At 44.0% G+C, this 12,413-nt stretch overlaps 1 protein-coding gene across 6 annotated transcripts in view; it reads right to left on the bottom strand.

Annotated features, from left to right (window-relative positions):
* The window catches only part of LOC140197938 (protein spire homolog 1-like), a 213,682-nt gene that overhangs the window by 31,653 nt on the left and 169,616 nt on the right, over positions 1 to 12,413 (bottom strand). For 5 of the 6 annotated variants that reach the window (XR_011886069.1, XM_072258572.1, XM_072258591.1 and 2 more), the window contains 2 exons: positions 10,656 to 10,749; positions 6,403 to 6,545 (listed from right to left, as the gene is read on the bottom strand). Coding sequence is in view for 5 of the 6 variants with exons in the window: in XM_072258572.1 (XP_072114673.1) it covers positions 6,403 to 6,545; positions 10,656 to 10,749 (237 nt within the window). In the remaining variant the exon portion in view is untranslated. The remainder of the gene's footprint in view (positions 1 to 6,402; positions 6,546 to 10,655; positions 10,750 to 12,413) is intronic. The other variant, XM_072258583.1, reaches the window with a different exon arrangement.

Below are 12,413 nucleotides of genomic sequence, written 5' to 3'. Positions count from 1 at the left end.
GAATGACAGGGTAACCAAAAAGGGGAATGGAAAGGATGAGAGATGGAAGAAATTACTGGGATTCAGAGGAGTTGAGGTACGTGCCATCAGGTTGGATGCTACTGAGATGGAATAAAAGGTGATGCTCCTCCAACCCGAGTTTAGTCTCATCATGACAGTAGAGGAGGCCATGGACAGATATATTAGAGTGGGAGTAGAAAGTCAAATTGAAATGGGTAGCCATTGGGAGACCCTGCCTGCTGCAGACAGAGTGAAGGTGCTCATCAATGTGGCTCCCCCAATCTACATCAGGTCTTACCGAAGTAGAGGAGGCTGCATCAGACACAGTGGATGACCCTGACGGACTCGCAGGTGAAGTGTCACCTCACTTGGACAGACTGATTGGGGCCCTGAATGATGCTGAGAAAGAAAGTGTAGGTACAGGAGAGTCTTTTCTGCACCATCTCTTGCTTAATCACATGCTTACCACAGTGCAGTAGCCTCATTAAATTATATTGTTAATGAAATTGAGCTTGTGAGAGTAAATGAGGAAATGTTGTTTCCAAGGCTGATGTGCCTGGAACCAGGGATTTAGTCAAAATCAGTATCAGTTTTATTATCTCTGACATATGACGTGAAATTGGTTGTTTTTATGGCAGCAGTACAGTGGAAGACAAACAAAAAAATGCAAAAAAGAAATAGTGAGGTAGCAAATCGTAAATACAAGAGATTTTGCAGATGCTGGAAATCCACAGCAACACACACAAAATGCTGTAGGAACTCAGCAGGTCAGGCAGCATCTGTGGAAATGAATAAACAGTCAACATTTCAGGCAGAGAACCATCTTCAATCAGAAGCAGAATCACTGTTTATTATCACTGGCATGTGACATGAAATTTGTTAACTTAACAGCAGCAGTTCAATGCAATACGCAATCTAGCAGAGAGAAAAAAAATAATAAAATAAAAAAATAAACAAGCGTATCATTACATATATTGAATAGATTTAAAAACATGCAAAAACAGAAATACTGTATATTAGAAAAAAGTGAGGTAGTGTCCAAAGATTCAATGTCCATTTAGGAATTGGATGGCAGAGGGGAAGAAGCTGTTCCTGAATTGCTGAGTGTGTGCCTTCAGGCTTCTGTATCTCCTACCCGATGGTAACAGTGAGAAAAGGGCATGCCCTGGGTGCTGGTGGTTCTTAATAATGGACGCTGCCTTTCTGAAACACCACTTCTAAAGATGTCCTGGGTACTTTGTAGGCTAGTGCCCAAGATGGAGCTGACTAGATTTACAACCTTCTGCAGTTTCTTTCGGTCCTGTGCAGTAGCCCCTCCATACCAGACAGTGATGCAGCCTGTCAGAATGCTCTTCATGGTACAACTATAGAAGTTTTTGAGTGTATTTGTTGACATGCCAAATCTCTTCAAACTCCTAATAAAGTATAGCTGCTGTCTTGCCTTCTTTATGACTACATCGATATGTTGGGATCAGGTTAGATCCTCAGATGTCTTGACACCCAGGAACTTGAAGCTGCTCATTCTCTCCACTTCTGATCCCTCTGAGGATTGGTATATGCTCCTTCGTCTTACCCTTCCTGAAGTCCACAATCAGCTCTTTCGTCTTACTGACATTGAGTGCCAGGTTGTTGCTGCAGCACCACTCCACTAGTTGGCATATCTCACTCCTGTACGCCCTCTCGTCACCACCTGAGATTCTACCAACAATGGTTGTATCATCAGCAAATTTATAGATGGTACTTGAGCTATGCCTAGCCACACAGTCATGTTTATACAGAGAGTGGAGCAGTGGGCTAAGCACACACCCCTGAGGTGCACCAGTGTTGATTGTCAGCGAAGAGGATATGTTATCACCAATCTGCACAGGTTGTGGAGTTAGGAAGTCAAGGATCCAATTGCAGAGGGAGGTACAGAGGCACAGGTTCTGCAACTTCTTAGTCAGGATTGTGGGAATGATGGTATTAAATGCTGAGCTATAGATGTAGGTGTCTGTGTTGTCCAGGTGGTCTAAAGCCGTGTGGAGAGCCATTGAGATTGCGTCTGCCTTTGACCTATTGTGGCGATAGGCAAATTGTAACGGGCTTAGGTCCTTGCTGAGGCAGGAGTTCAGTCAAGACCAACCTCTCAAAGCATTTCATCACTGTAGATGTGAGTGCTACCGGGCGATAGTCATTAAGGCAGCACACATTATTCTTCTTAGGCACTGGTATAATTTTTGCCTTTTTGAAGCAAGTGGAAACTTCTGCCCGTAGCAGTGATAGGTTGAAAATATCCTCGAATACTCCCACTACTTGGCCCGCACAGGTTTTCAGAGCCTTACCAGGTACTCCATTGGGGCCTTCCGCCTTGCGAGGGCTCACTCTCTTTAAAGACGGTCTAACATTGGCCTCTGAGATGGAGATCACAGGGTCATCAGGTGCAATAGAGATATTCACAGCTGTAGTTGTGTTCTCCATTTCAAAGCGTGCATAGAAGGCGTTGAGTTCATCTGGTAGTGAAGCATCGCTAACATTCATGGGTTTCGCTTTGTAGCAAGTAATGTCTTGCACACTCTGCCAGAGTTGCTGTGCATCTGATGTCGCCTCCAACCTAATTCGAAATTGTCTCTTCACCCTTGAAATAGCCCTCTGCAAACCATACCTGGTTTTCTGGTACAGGCCTGGGTTGCCAGACTTGAATGCCGCAGATCTAGCCTTCAGCAGACGAAGTACCTCCTGGTTCATCCACAGCTTTTGGTTTGGGAATGTACAGTTAGCCTTTGTAGGCACACACTCATCCACACAGGTTTTAATGTAGTCAGTAACAACTGCAGCATACTCATCCAGGTTCGAAGATGAATCCTTGAATACAGTCCAGTCCACCGATTTATATCAGTCCTGTAGGTGCTCCTGTGCTTCCCTTGTCCATACCTTCTTGGTCCTCACTGCCAGTGCTGCAGTCTTCAGTCTCTGCCTGTGCTCAGGGAGTAGAAGTACAGCCAGGTGATCAGACTTCCCGAAGTGAGGGCATGGAATAGTACAGTAGGCATTCTTGACGGTGGTGTAGCAATGGTCCAATGTGTTGTTTCCTCTGGTATTGCAAATGATCTGTTGATGGTAATTGCTTAGTGATTTTTTTCAGACTGGCCTCGTTAAAATCTCCCAAAATGATGGTGAAGATGTTAGGGTGCGCTGTTTCATGCATGTTGATCCCACTACTCAGATCATCTAAAGCCTGCTTGACGTTGGCCTGAGGTGGAATGTAAACTGCTACCAAAGTGACCCCAGAGAACTCCCGTGGTAGGTAAAAAGGATGGCACTTTACTGCTAGATATTCCAGGTCTGGTGAACAGAATTGGGACAGCGCTGATATATCTGTGCACTAAGAGGAGTTGATCATGAGGCATACTCCTCCACCTCTGCTTTTGAGAGGCTCTGTAGATCTATCCTGACGGTGTATAGTAAACTGGGAGGGAAAGGGGAAGATGCCAGAATAAAAAGGTGGGGGGAAAGGAAGAAGGATTAGCTAAAAGGTGATAGGTGAAGCCAGGTGGGTAGGAAAGTTAAACAGCTAGAGAAGAAGGAATCTGATTGGAGAGGAGAGTGGATCACGGGGAAAAAGGGAGGAAGGAGGTGTACCAGGGGTATGCGATAGGCAAATGAAGAGGTAAGAGGCCAGAGTGGGGAATGGAAGAAGAGGGAAAGGGGAGGGCAAACATGATAATAAACACACATTATTATCGATGAGGAAAAATCGATGTTCATGCCATCCGGTTGGAGGCTGCTTACGCAGAATATGAGGTGTTGCTCCTCATCGAAAATGGACTCCTCCAGGCAAAGGAGGTGGCCGTGGACCGAAATATTGGAACAGGAATGGGGATAGGAATTAAAATGGTTGGCCACTGGGAAATTCCACTTCTTGCAGATGGAGAGGAGGTGCTCTACAAAGTGGTTCCTCAATTTACGTTGGGGTTCGCCAATGTACAGATGGCTTCGTGGGGAGCACTGGATACAATAGACAACTGGAGGGGATTTGCAGGTGAAGTATTACTTCACCCGGAAGGATTATTTGGGGCCTTTAATGGTGGTAAGGGAAGTGAATGGGCAGGTGTTGCTTGCAGGGATAAGTGCCTGAAGGGAGACCAGTGGGGAAGGACAAATGGACAAGCAATCATGAAGGGAGCAATCCCTGCAGAAAGTGGAGAGTACGGGGGAGGGAATGATGTGTGTAGTGGTAGGATCCCATTGAACATGGTGGAAGCTATACATGGTGAATGACGTGTCAGATGCGGAGGCACATGCGGTGGTAGTTGAGGACAAGAGGAAAACTATCTCTGTTCAGGTCGAGGGATCAGAGGTGGAGAGAGTCAGCAACTTTAAATTCCTCTGTGTTATCATTTCAGAGCACCTGTCCTGGATCCTGCACAAAAATGCAATTATGAAAAAAGACAACAGTGCCTCCAGTTCCTTAGAAGTTTGTGAAGATTTGGCATGACATCTACAGCTTTAGGTGTGTGGTGAAGAGTATATTCAATGGCTGTATCACTGTCTGGTATGGAAACACTGATGCCCTTGATTGGAAAATCCTACAAAGAGGAGTGGATTCGACCCAGTCCATCATGGGTAAAGTCCTCCCCATCACTGAGCACATCTACACGGAGCACTGTCCCAGGGAAGCAGCATCAGGGATCGCTACCACCCAGATCACGCTCTCCTATCGCTACTGCCACCAGGAAGGTACAGGAGCCTCAGGACTCACACCACCAGGCTCAGGTACAGTTATTATCCCTCAACCATCAGACCCGTAAACCACAGGGGATTAACTTCACTTACCCCATCACTGAACTGTTCCCACAACCTAAGGACTCACTTCCAAGGACTCTTCATCTCGTGTTCTCGATATTTATTGCTTACTTACTATTACTGCTTAATTTTTTCATCTTTTGTATTTGCAGAGTTTGTTGTCTTTTGCACACTGGTTGTCTGCCCTGTTGAATGCAGTCTTTAAATGATTCTATTAAGGCTACTGGATTTACTGAGTATGCCCACAAGGAAATGAATCTCAGGTTTGTACATGGTGATACACAAGTACATTGATAATAAATCTACTTTGAACTTAGAAAATTTTTTGAACTTTTATCTCTGATGTCCTGGAAAGGAAAGCCTCATCCCGGGAACAGATGCAGCACAGGTGAAGGAACTGAGAAAAAGGAATAGCATATTTGCAGGAGACAGGATTGGAAGAGGAAGGTCAAGATAAGAAAGGCCAAGAGGACAGGAAGTCATGATCGCCGTGGGATTCGGTACATTTGTAAAAGATGTCGGCAGACAGTTTGTCTCCAGAGATGGAGACAGTGTGATCAAGAAAGGGGGAGAGGTATCAGAAATGGACCAAGTGAATTTAACTGAGAATGGAAGTTGGAGGCGAAATTGAAGAGCACAGCACGGGTGCATGAAGCAGCACCAATGCAGTCGTCAATGTAGTGCAGGAGGAGTTGAGGAGCTTTACCAGGAAAGGCTTGGAACATGGACTGTCTTACGTAGCCAACAAAAAGGCAGGCATAGCTGGGGCCCATACGGATACCCATGACTACCCCGAGTGCAGAGAAAGTGGGGGGATCTGAAAGGGAAATTGTTGAGGTGAGGGTCATTTCTGCCAGACAGAGGAGGCTTGTGATAGAAGGAAACTGGCCAGGTCTTTTGTTGAGGAAGAACCTTTAAGACCTTCTTGATGGGAGATAGAAGTGTGGTAGTGAGGTAACTTTACAATAATTTGGAGGGATTGGCAATTCAAGAGAAGAGAAAGAATCCTTCACCTGAATGGATGGCTGATGGCCCAAGCAGTGAGAAGTGTTTGAGAAAGATTTCAGTGGATTTTCGGCTGGAGAACCAAGGTAGTGTTAGTGTAGGAAGGCAGACCACTCACTTTAACACATCACTTCTCCAGTTCATACTGAGTGAACTGATCATGCTTTGTCAAAATGCAAAGTCCATATCCAGATAATTTACATTATTCCATTATTGATTTGACCCTGGGATTGTAGCACATTGCAAATTTTGCTCATGACACTTAAAGAGGGAACTTCAGAAGTATTTGTCGAGGTAGAACACCAAAGTAAAATGGCAAAGGACAGGAAAGTAGGATTAAATGATCTCTAGTGGATCCAACAGTGACACAGATAAAAATTTCCCATAGTATTTCATAATTTCAATTGGGCCATAATGTAAAAGGAAAATGGTCTTGGTTTAATACAGTGAGTTAAGCCTTTAACTATTGTCCAAGTTATCCTGGACACAGTAAGCCCCAACCAACTGAAACCAAGCCATCTCAACAGAACTTTTATTTTGAAACCCGCTCACGTTTCAGACCTTCCCTAGTATATTGGATTGGTGGGATGTCCACCACGATTATCCTTCACTTACCAGAGACTTGGAACTCTGTCTAGTGGGAGGAAGGAACTGACGTACATTGGTTGGCGTTTCCTTCTCAATAGAGTGCCGTCTTTGCGGAGCTTTCCGCCGCTCAGGCTGGGGTGTTGAGGAGATGGGTAGGAACATTGGAGGACCTGAGGATATGAAGCAGAGTAAAAGTGTCACCAGTTTTCTGTTTCTGAACTACCCCTCCCACCCACCAGGCAAGGGTGAGGTGTGAAAGTCCAAACTAACAAAACAGCAGCTTTAGTCCCATTCAGATCTGAAAGTTGGTCTCCTATCCCTCAGTAGGCAAGACACTGATCTTGTGACCTATGAAATGGCTGGTGAGAAGGCCCAGAGGCTAGACATAATTATTGAGAGACATAAATTCAAATCCTATGATTAAAGTTGGAGAAGCTAAATTCAATGAAATATAATCTGCTTTCCCACAACCATTAGGTTCTTGAACCAATCTGCACAACTAACGCTTTCTCTGCAATGGAACACCACAGACCACCTCTGTATTACCAATGGGCATTGGTAATACAAAATACTGCAAGTCTGATTCATTGGCAAGACCAATGGCAGGGGAGCTGTGTGGGAGAAAACGGAGGTGTGTAAAGAGTGCACACGAATCCTTTCTGCCCCCTGCAGGCTGGCTCTCCAGTAAAGTGTTTGCACCTTGGAAGACCAGCTTGATTGCTTTTGTCTGCACTGTAGGAGATGAGGACCTGCTGTGTGCTTGCTCTTGTAGAAATGTGGCTCCAGGACAACATTCCATGCACCATCAATCTTCAAGCTAAGCCTCTCAGGAACTTGTGCTAATATTTGGGAGAATCAGCATAGCTTTGTTCAGAGCAAGTTATGTCTTTATAACTTGATTTTTTTGACAAGGTGACAAGGGTGATTGATGAAGGTAGAGCTGAGGATGTTGTTTACAGGGATTTTAGTAAGGCATTTGACAAGTCCCCTCATGGGAGGCTCATCCATAAAATGAATGGGATCTATGGTGAATTGGCTGCTTGGATTTAGAACAGGCTTGCTCATAGAAGACAGAGGGTAGTGGTTGAAGGGACTTATTCTAGCTGGAGATCTGTCAATAGTGGTCTTCTGCAGGGATCTGTACTGGGACCACTGTGTTTGTGATGTATATAATGGGTGAAAATGTAGTTGTGTGGATTAGTAAGTTTGCAGGTGATACAAAGATTGGCGGTGTAGTGGATAATGTAGAAGACTGACAAAGAGTACAACAGGATATGGATCCCATGCAGATATGGACAGAGAGAAGGTAGATGGAGTTTAACCTGGCCAAATGTGAAGTGTTGGCAACTTGGTAGGTCAAATGCAAAGAGGTAGAATACTGTTAAAGGCAAAACCCTTAAGTGTTGATGAGCAGAGGGATCTTGGAGACTGAGTTCACAGCTCCATGAAGGTGCCTACACAGGTTGACAGTGTAGGGCATGCTTGACTTTACCGATTGAGGCATTGATCAAAAGTCAGGAAGTCATGCTGCAGCTTTATAAAACTCTAGTTAGGCCGCATCAGAAATATTATGTACATTTCTGGTTGCCCCATTATAGGAAGGCTGTTGAGGCTTTGCTGAGGACGCAGAAGTGGTTTAACAGGATGTTGTCTGGATTACAGGGCATGTGCTATTTTGAGAGGCTAGAAAAAAACTTGGGTTGTTTTCTCTGGAGCGGCAGAGGCTGAGGAGAGATCTGATAGAGGTTTATAAGATTATGAGAGGCAGAGACAAGGTAGACAGACAATATCTTTTCCCAAGGGTTGAAATGTCCAATACTAGAGAGCATGCATTTAAGGTGAGAGAGGGTAATTTCAAATGAGATATGAGGGGCAAGTTTTTACAGAGAGTGGTGGGAGTCTGGAATGGTGATAGAGGCAGAAACTTTAGAGACTTTTTAAGAGATATTTAGGTAGGCACATGACTGTGAGTAAAAATGGAAGGATATGGACATTGTGCAGGGAGAAAAAGATTAGTTAGCCATTTGATTACTAACTTAATTGATTCAACATAACATTGTGAGCTGAAGGCCCTTTTCCTGCACTGTGCTGATCTATGTTTTATGTTCTACAAACGTTTGTATTATTTTGTGACTGCCTATGCTATTGTAATTACACGTACCATGTGTGACAGTATGTAGTGTTTGCACCTTTGCCCCAGGGGAGCACTATTTCACTTAGCTGTACACATGTGTCTGGCTGAATTAAATTTAAATTGAACTTGAACACTTTTACTACCATGGATTGGCTCTGATTGTGTCTTCTTTCTTTTTTTATGATCATAAGATATAGGAGCAGAATTATGCCATTCAGCCAATCGAGTCTGTTCCACCAATCACGGCTGATATTTTTGTTTCCTCAACCCCACTCTGCGCCTTCTCCCCCCAACCCTTAACTATCTTTATCAATCAAGAGCCTATCAATCTCTGCCTTAGGTATAGCCAATGACTTGGCCTCTACAGCTCATTGTGGCAATGAGTTCCACAGATTCATCACCTTCTGGCTGAAAATATTTCTCCTCATCTCAGTTTTCAAGGGATGTCCCTTTATAATCAGACTGCGGACCCTAGACGCCTCTGCTAAAGGAAACACCCGCTCCATGTCCACTTTTTCCAGGCCTTTCAGTATGGTCTTAGTTTTTTAAGGCACACTCTCTCTTCACTTTGTAAAATTTATGTACAACTTGTACTCCGTGTGTTGTCTGTATGCTGCTACAGGCATATTTTCATTGCATCTGTAGCACGATATACCTGTGCACATGACAATAAACTCAATTTGACTGGTTTTATTAATAGCGGTCCCAAGTGTGGTTAAAACTCAGCAGTGAGGAAGGAATTGTCTTACTCTTACCTGGTATGGCCCAAGTGTGTGCCCAGGTTAACAGACTTGACACCTGGACCTCAGAAATGGCCTGACCTACTACAGGTACAGTGTATCCAGTGGCCAAGCGGACAAATAAAAGTGGACCATGCAGAGTGCACCTGTCCGTGACAGTTTATCCAACTATTGCTTTTTAGGAGGTTGGATGAGACTAGAACTAGATAAAGGTCATGGGTTAAGGGTGAAAAGTGAAATGTTTAAGGGGAACATGAGGGCGAACTTCTTCACTCAGGGCTGTGAGAGTACGGAACTACCTGCTAACAGAAATGGTGGAGACAGGTTCGATTTCAACATTTCACTGAAATTTGGATAAGCACATGAATGGGATTGGTGGGCTATGGTCTGGGTACAGGTCGATGGGACTAGGCTGGTTAATATTTTGGCATGGACTGGATGGGCCATAAGGCCTGCTTCTGTGTTGTAGAGTTCTATGATTCTATGGAAAGACTGAAAAGAAAATTTACCAGAATGTTGCCGGGACCTGAGGCCTGAGTTACGTATATGGAGAGGTTGAACAGGCTAGGTCATTATCCCTGGAATGTGTGAGATTGATGGGTGAACTTACAGAGGTATATTATATTAGGAGGGTCAAAGATTGGGTGAGTGCACAGTCTTTTCCCAGGAAAGGGGAATCAAGAACTACAAGGCATAGGTTTAAGGTGAGAGGTGAAAGATTTAAAAGGGACCTGAAGGACAACCTCTTCATGCAGAGGGTGGATTATACATGGAACAGGCTGCTAGAAGCAGCTTAGGCAGGTACAATAACATCTGAAGGACACTTTTATAGATTTGTGGCTAAGAAAATTTTCGAGGGCTATGGGCCAGATGGGACTGGCTTAGATGGGCATCTTAGTCAGCGTGGATGAGTTGGGCCCAAGGGCCTGTTTTTATCCTATATTACTCTATGACTGTAATATGCTTTGGTATGTTCTTGCTCTTGATAAGTTTGAGGAACTAAACACCCAACTCACATTCGTAAATAAAAGTGATGCTCAAAGGAAATAACTTCAGTTCTGTTGCAAAGCTAACTTATGATTTGTATAAACTGAGGCACCGCAGAAGCTTTGCAGTTAGCATAACCCTTTACAGCATCAGCGATCACCGATCAGTGTACCATTCCCACTACTGTCTGTAAGGAGTTTGTACGTTCTCCCCATGACTGCATGGATTTTCTCGGGTTTCCTCCCAAATTCCTTACAGAGCTAGGGTTACTGAGTTCTCGAAGCATGGTGACACTTGCGGGCTGCCCTCGGACTATACTGGTCGTTGATGCAAATGACTCATTTCACTATATGTTTCAATGTTTCAATTTACACGTGACCAACAATGCTAATCTTCATCCAAGATCACACTGTACTTACTTTTTTTGCCATTTGGTGTCTCTGGGGAGCTTTCTTCCACCCTCAGTGTTGATCCACTGGAACTGCTCCTCACAATTTTAATTCGGTCCTCCTGCTAAACAGATCGGGGCATACATAATTAAGTATGACACCATGACAGCAAGTATTTCATTGTGTGTGTGTGTGTGTGTGTGTGTAGTTGGTGTGTGTGTAGTGTGTGTAGTTGGTGTGTGTGTAGTGTGTGTGTGTGTGTGTGTGTGTGTGTGTGTGTGTATAGTTGGTGTGTGTGTAGTGTGTGTGTGTATGTAGTTGGTGTGTGTGTCGTGTGTGTGTGTGTGTGTGTGTGTATAGTTGGTGTGTGTGTAGTGTGTGTGTGTATAGTGTGTGTGTGTGTGTGTATAGTGTGCATAGTGTGTGTGCACGCATGTGTGCAGTGTGTTGTGACGCACAACTCTGCAGTCTGAGATAAACCTTGAATGAACGCAGATGCGTCTCCTGAAACTCCCTATTTCCAATATATTTCTATGCACACTGTCTGCTGGAGCTAAGGAACCCATAGGGGCCAATACATTGCAGAGATACGGTCCGGACAGATGGAGCAAAGAACTGAAATTGTTCACTCTGCTATAGAACTGTGTTACCTTCAATGAAGATCAAGATCATAGATTCAATGAGTTGTACAGTATGGAAACACGTCCTTCAACCCGATTTATCCATGCAGACCAAGATGGGTCTGTTTCTGTGTTGCAGTGTTCCACAACTCTGTAAGACAAGTCTTGGAGTATTGTGTGCAGTTTCAGTCAGCACACTATGGGAAAAATGTGATTGCACTGGAGAGGGTACAAAGGAGGTCTACAAAATTGGTGTCTGGATTAGATTACTTGGATATGGAGAGAGAATAAATAGGTTGAGCTCATCTTTTCTAGAGTGGAGAAGGCTGAGGATTGACTTGATAAAGGTTTGTAATTTATTAGGTACAGATATGATAGATTGTCAAAACATTTTTCCTGCGGCAGAGGTATCGTAAAAAAGAGAGTATGGGTTTAAGAAGGAATTTTAAAGGGGATCTGAAGGGAAGAATGGGTGACATCTGGAACTTGATGCCAGAGGAAATGATGGAATCTTATACATTCACTACATTTAAAAGGCATCAAGACAGACACTTAAACAGGCAAGGCGTAGAAGGTGATTGTCCTAATGCAGGCAAAGTGGGATTACATAGGCTGAAGAGTCTCTTTGCATGTTGTATGGCTCAGTGGCTGCAATGTAAGACTGGGAACAAAGCACAGGCATGGAGGGGATCTTTCTGTTCACTCTGTGTGTGCCTGTTACTGCACTACTGACCAGGGATAATTCCCCAGGTAACATCCCCGTAGTAAGCTAACTACAATTCAATACACTGACCACTGCATCATTTCAGGACCTTAAGGTATAGATTTCCTCAGTGTTCTTCCTTCCTTACACAATCTGCAATTCTAAAATTCACCGTTGGCTTCAGTGAATCCCTGCTTTCTGATTAACCCTGCCTTCTTTTGTCTCTGTTGTGCTTCCTATAATGTGCCAGGTCCTTAAAGGTGTTAAGAAAGTTTATAAAGATTTATTATTTCACTGCATGATCATGGAAAGGCACATCCTGAACAAGAGAGTAAAAGATTTAACAGTTAAAATGCAGTCAATAGCAAAAACCCAGAAAACGCAGAAAATGCTGAAGAAAACATGGGTTGACACTTTGGGTGTTGACTCCTTAATGGGTAGAGAACAGAGGGATGTGATTGTCTT

Source organism: Mobula birostris, chromosome 1, assembly GCF_030028105.1.
Source record: "Mobula birostris isolate sMobBir1 chromosome 1, sMobBir1.hap1, whole genome shotgun sequence".
NCBI lineage: Eukaryota > Metazoa > Chordata > Chondrichthyes > Myliobatiformes > Myliobatidae > Mobula > Mobula birostris.
Note: the sequence above shows the minus strand (reverse complement) of the source record. Positions and strands in the feature narration are given on the sequence as shown.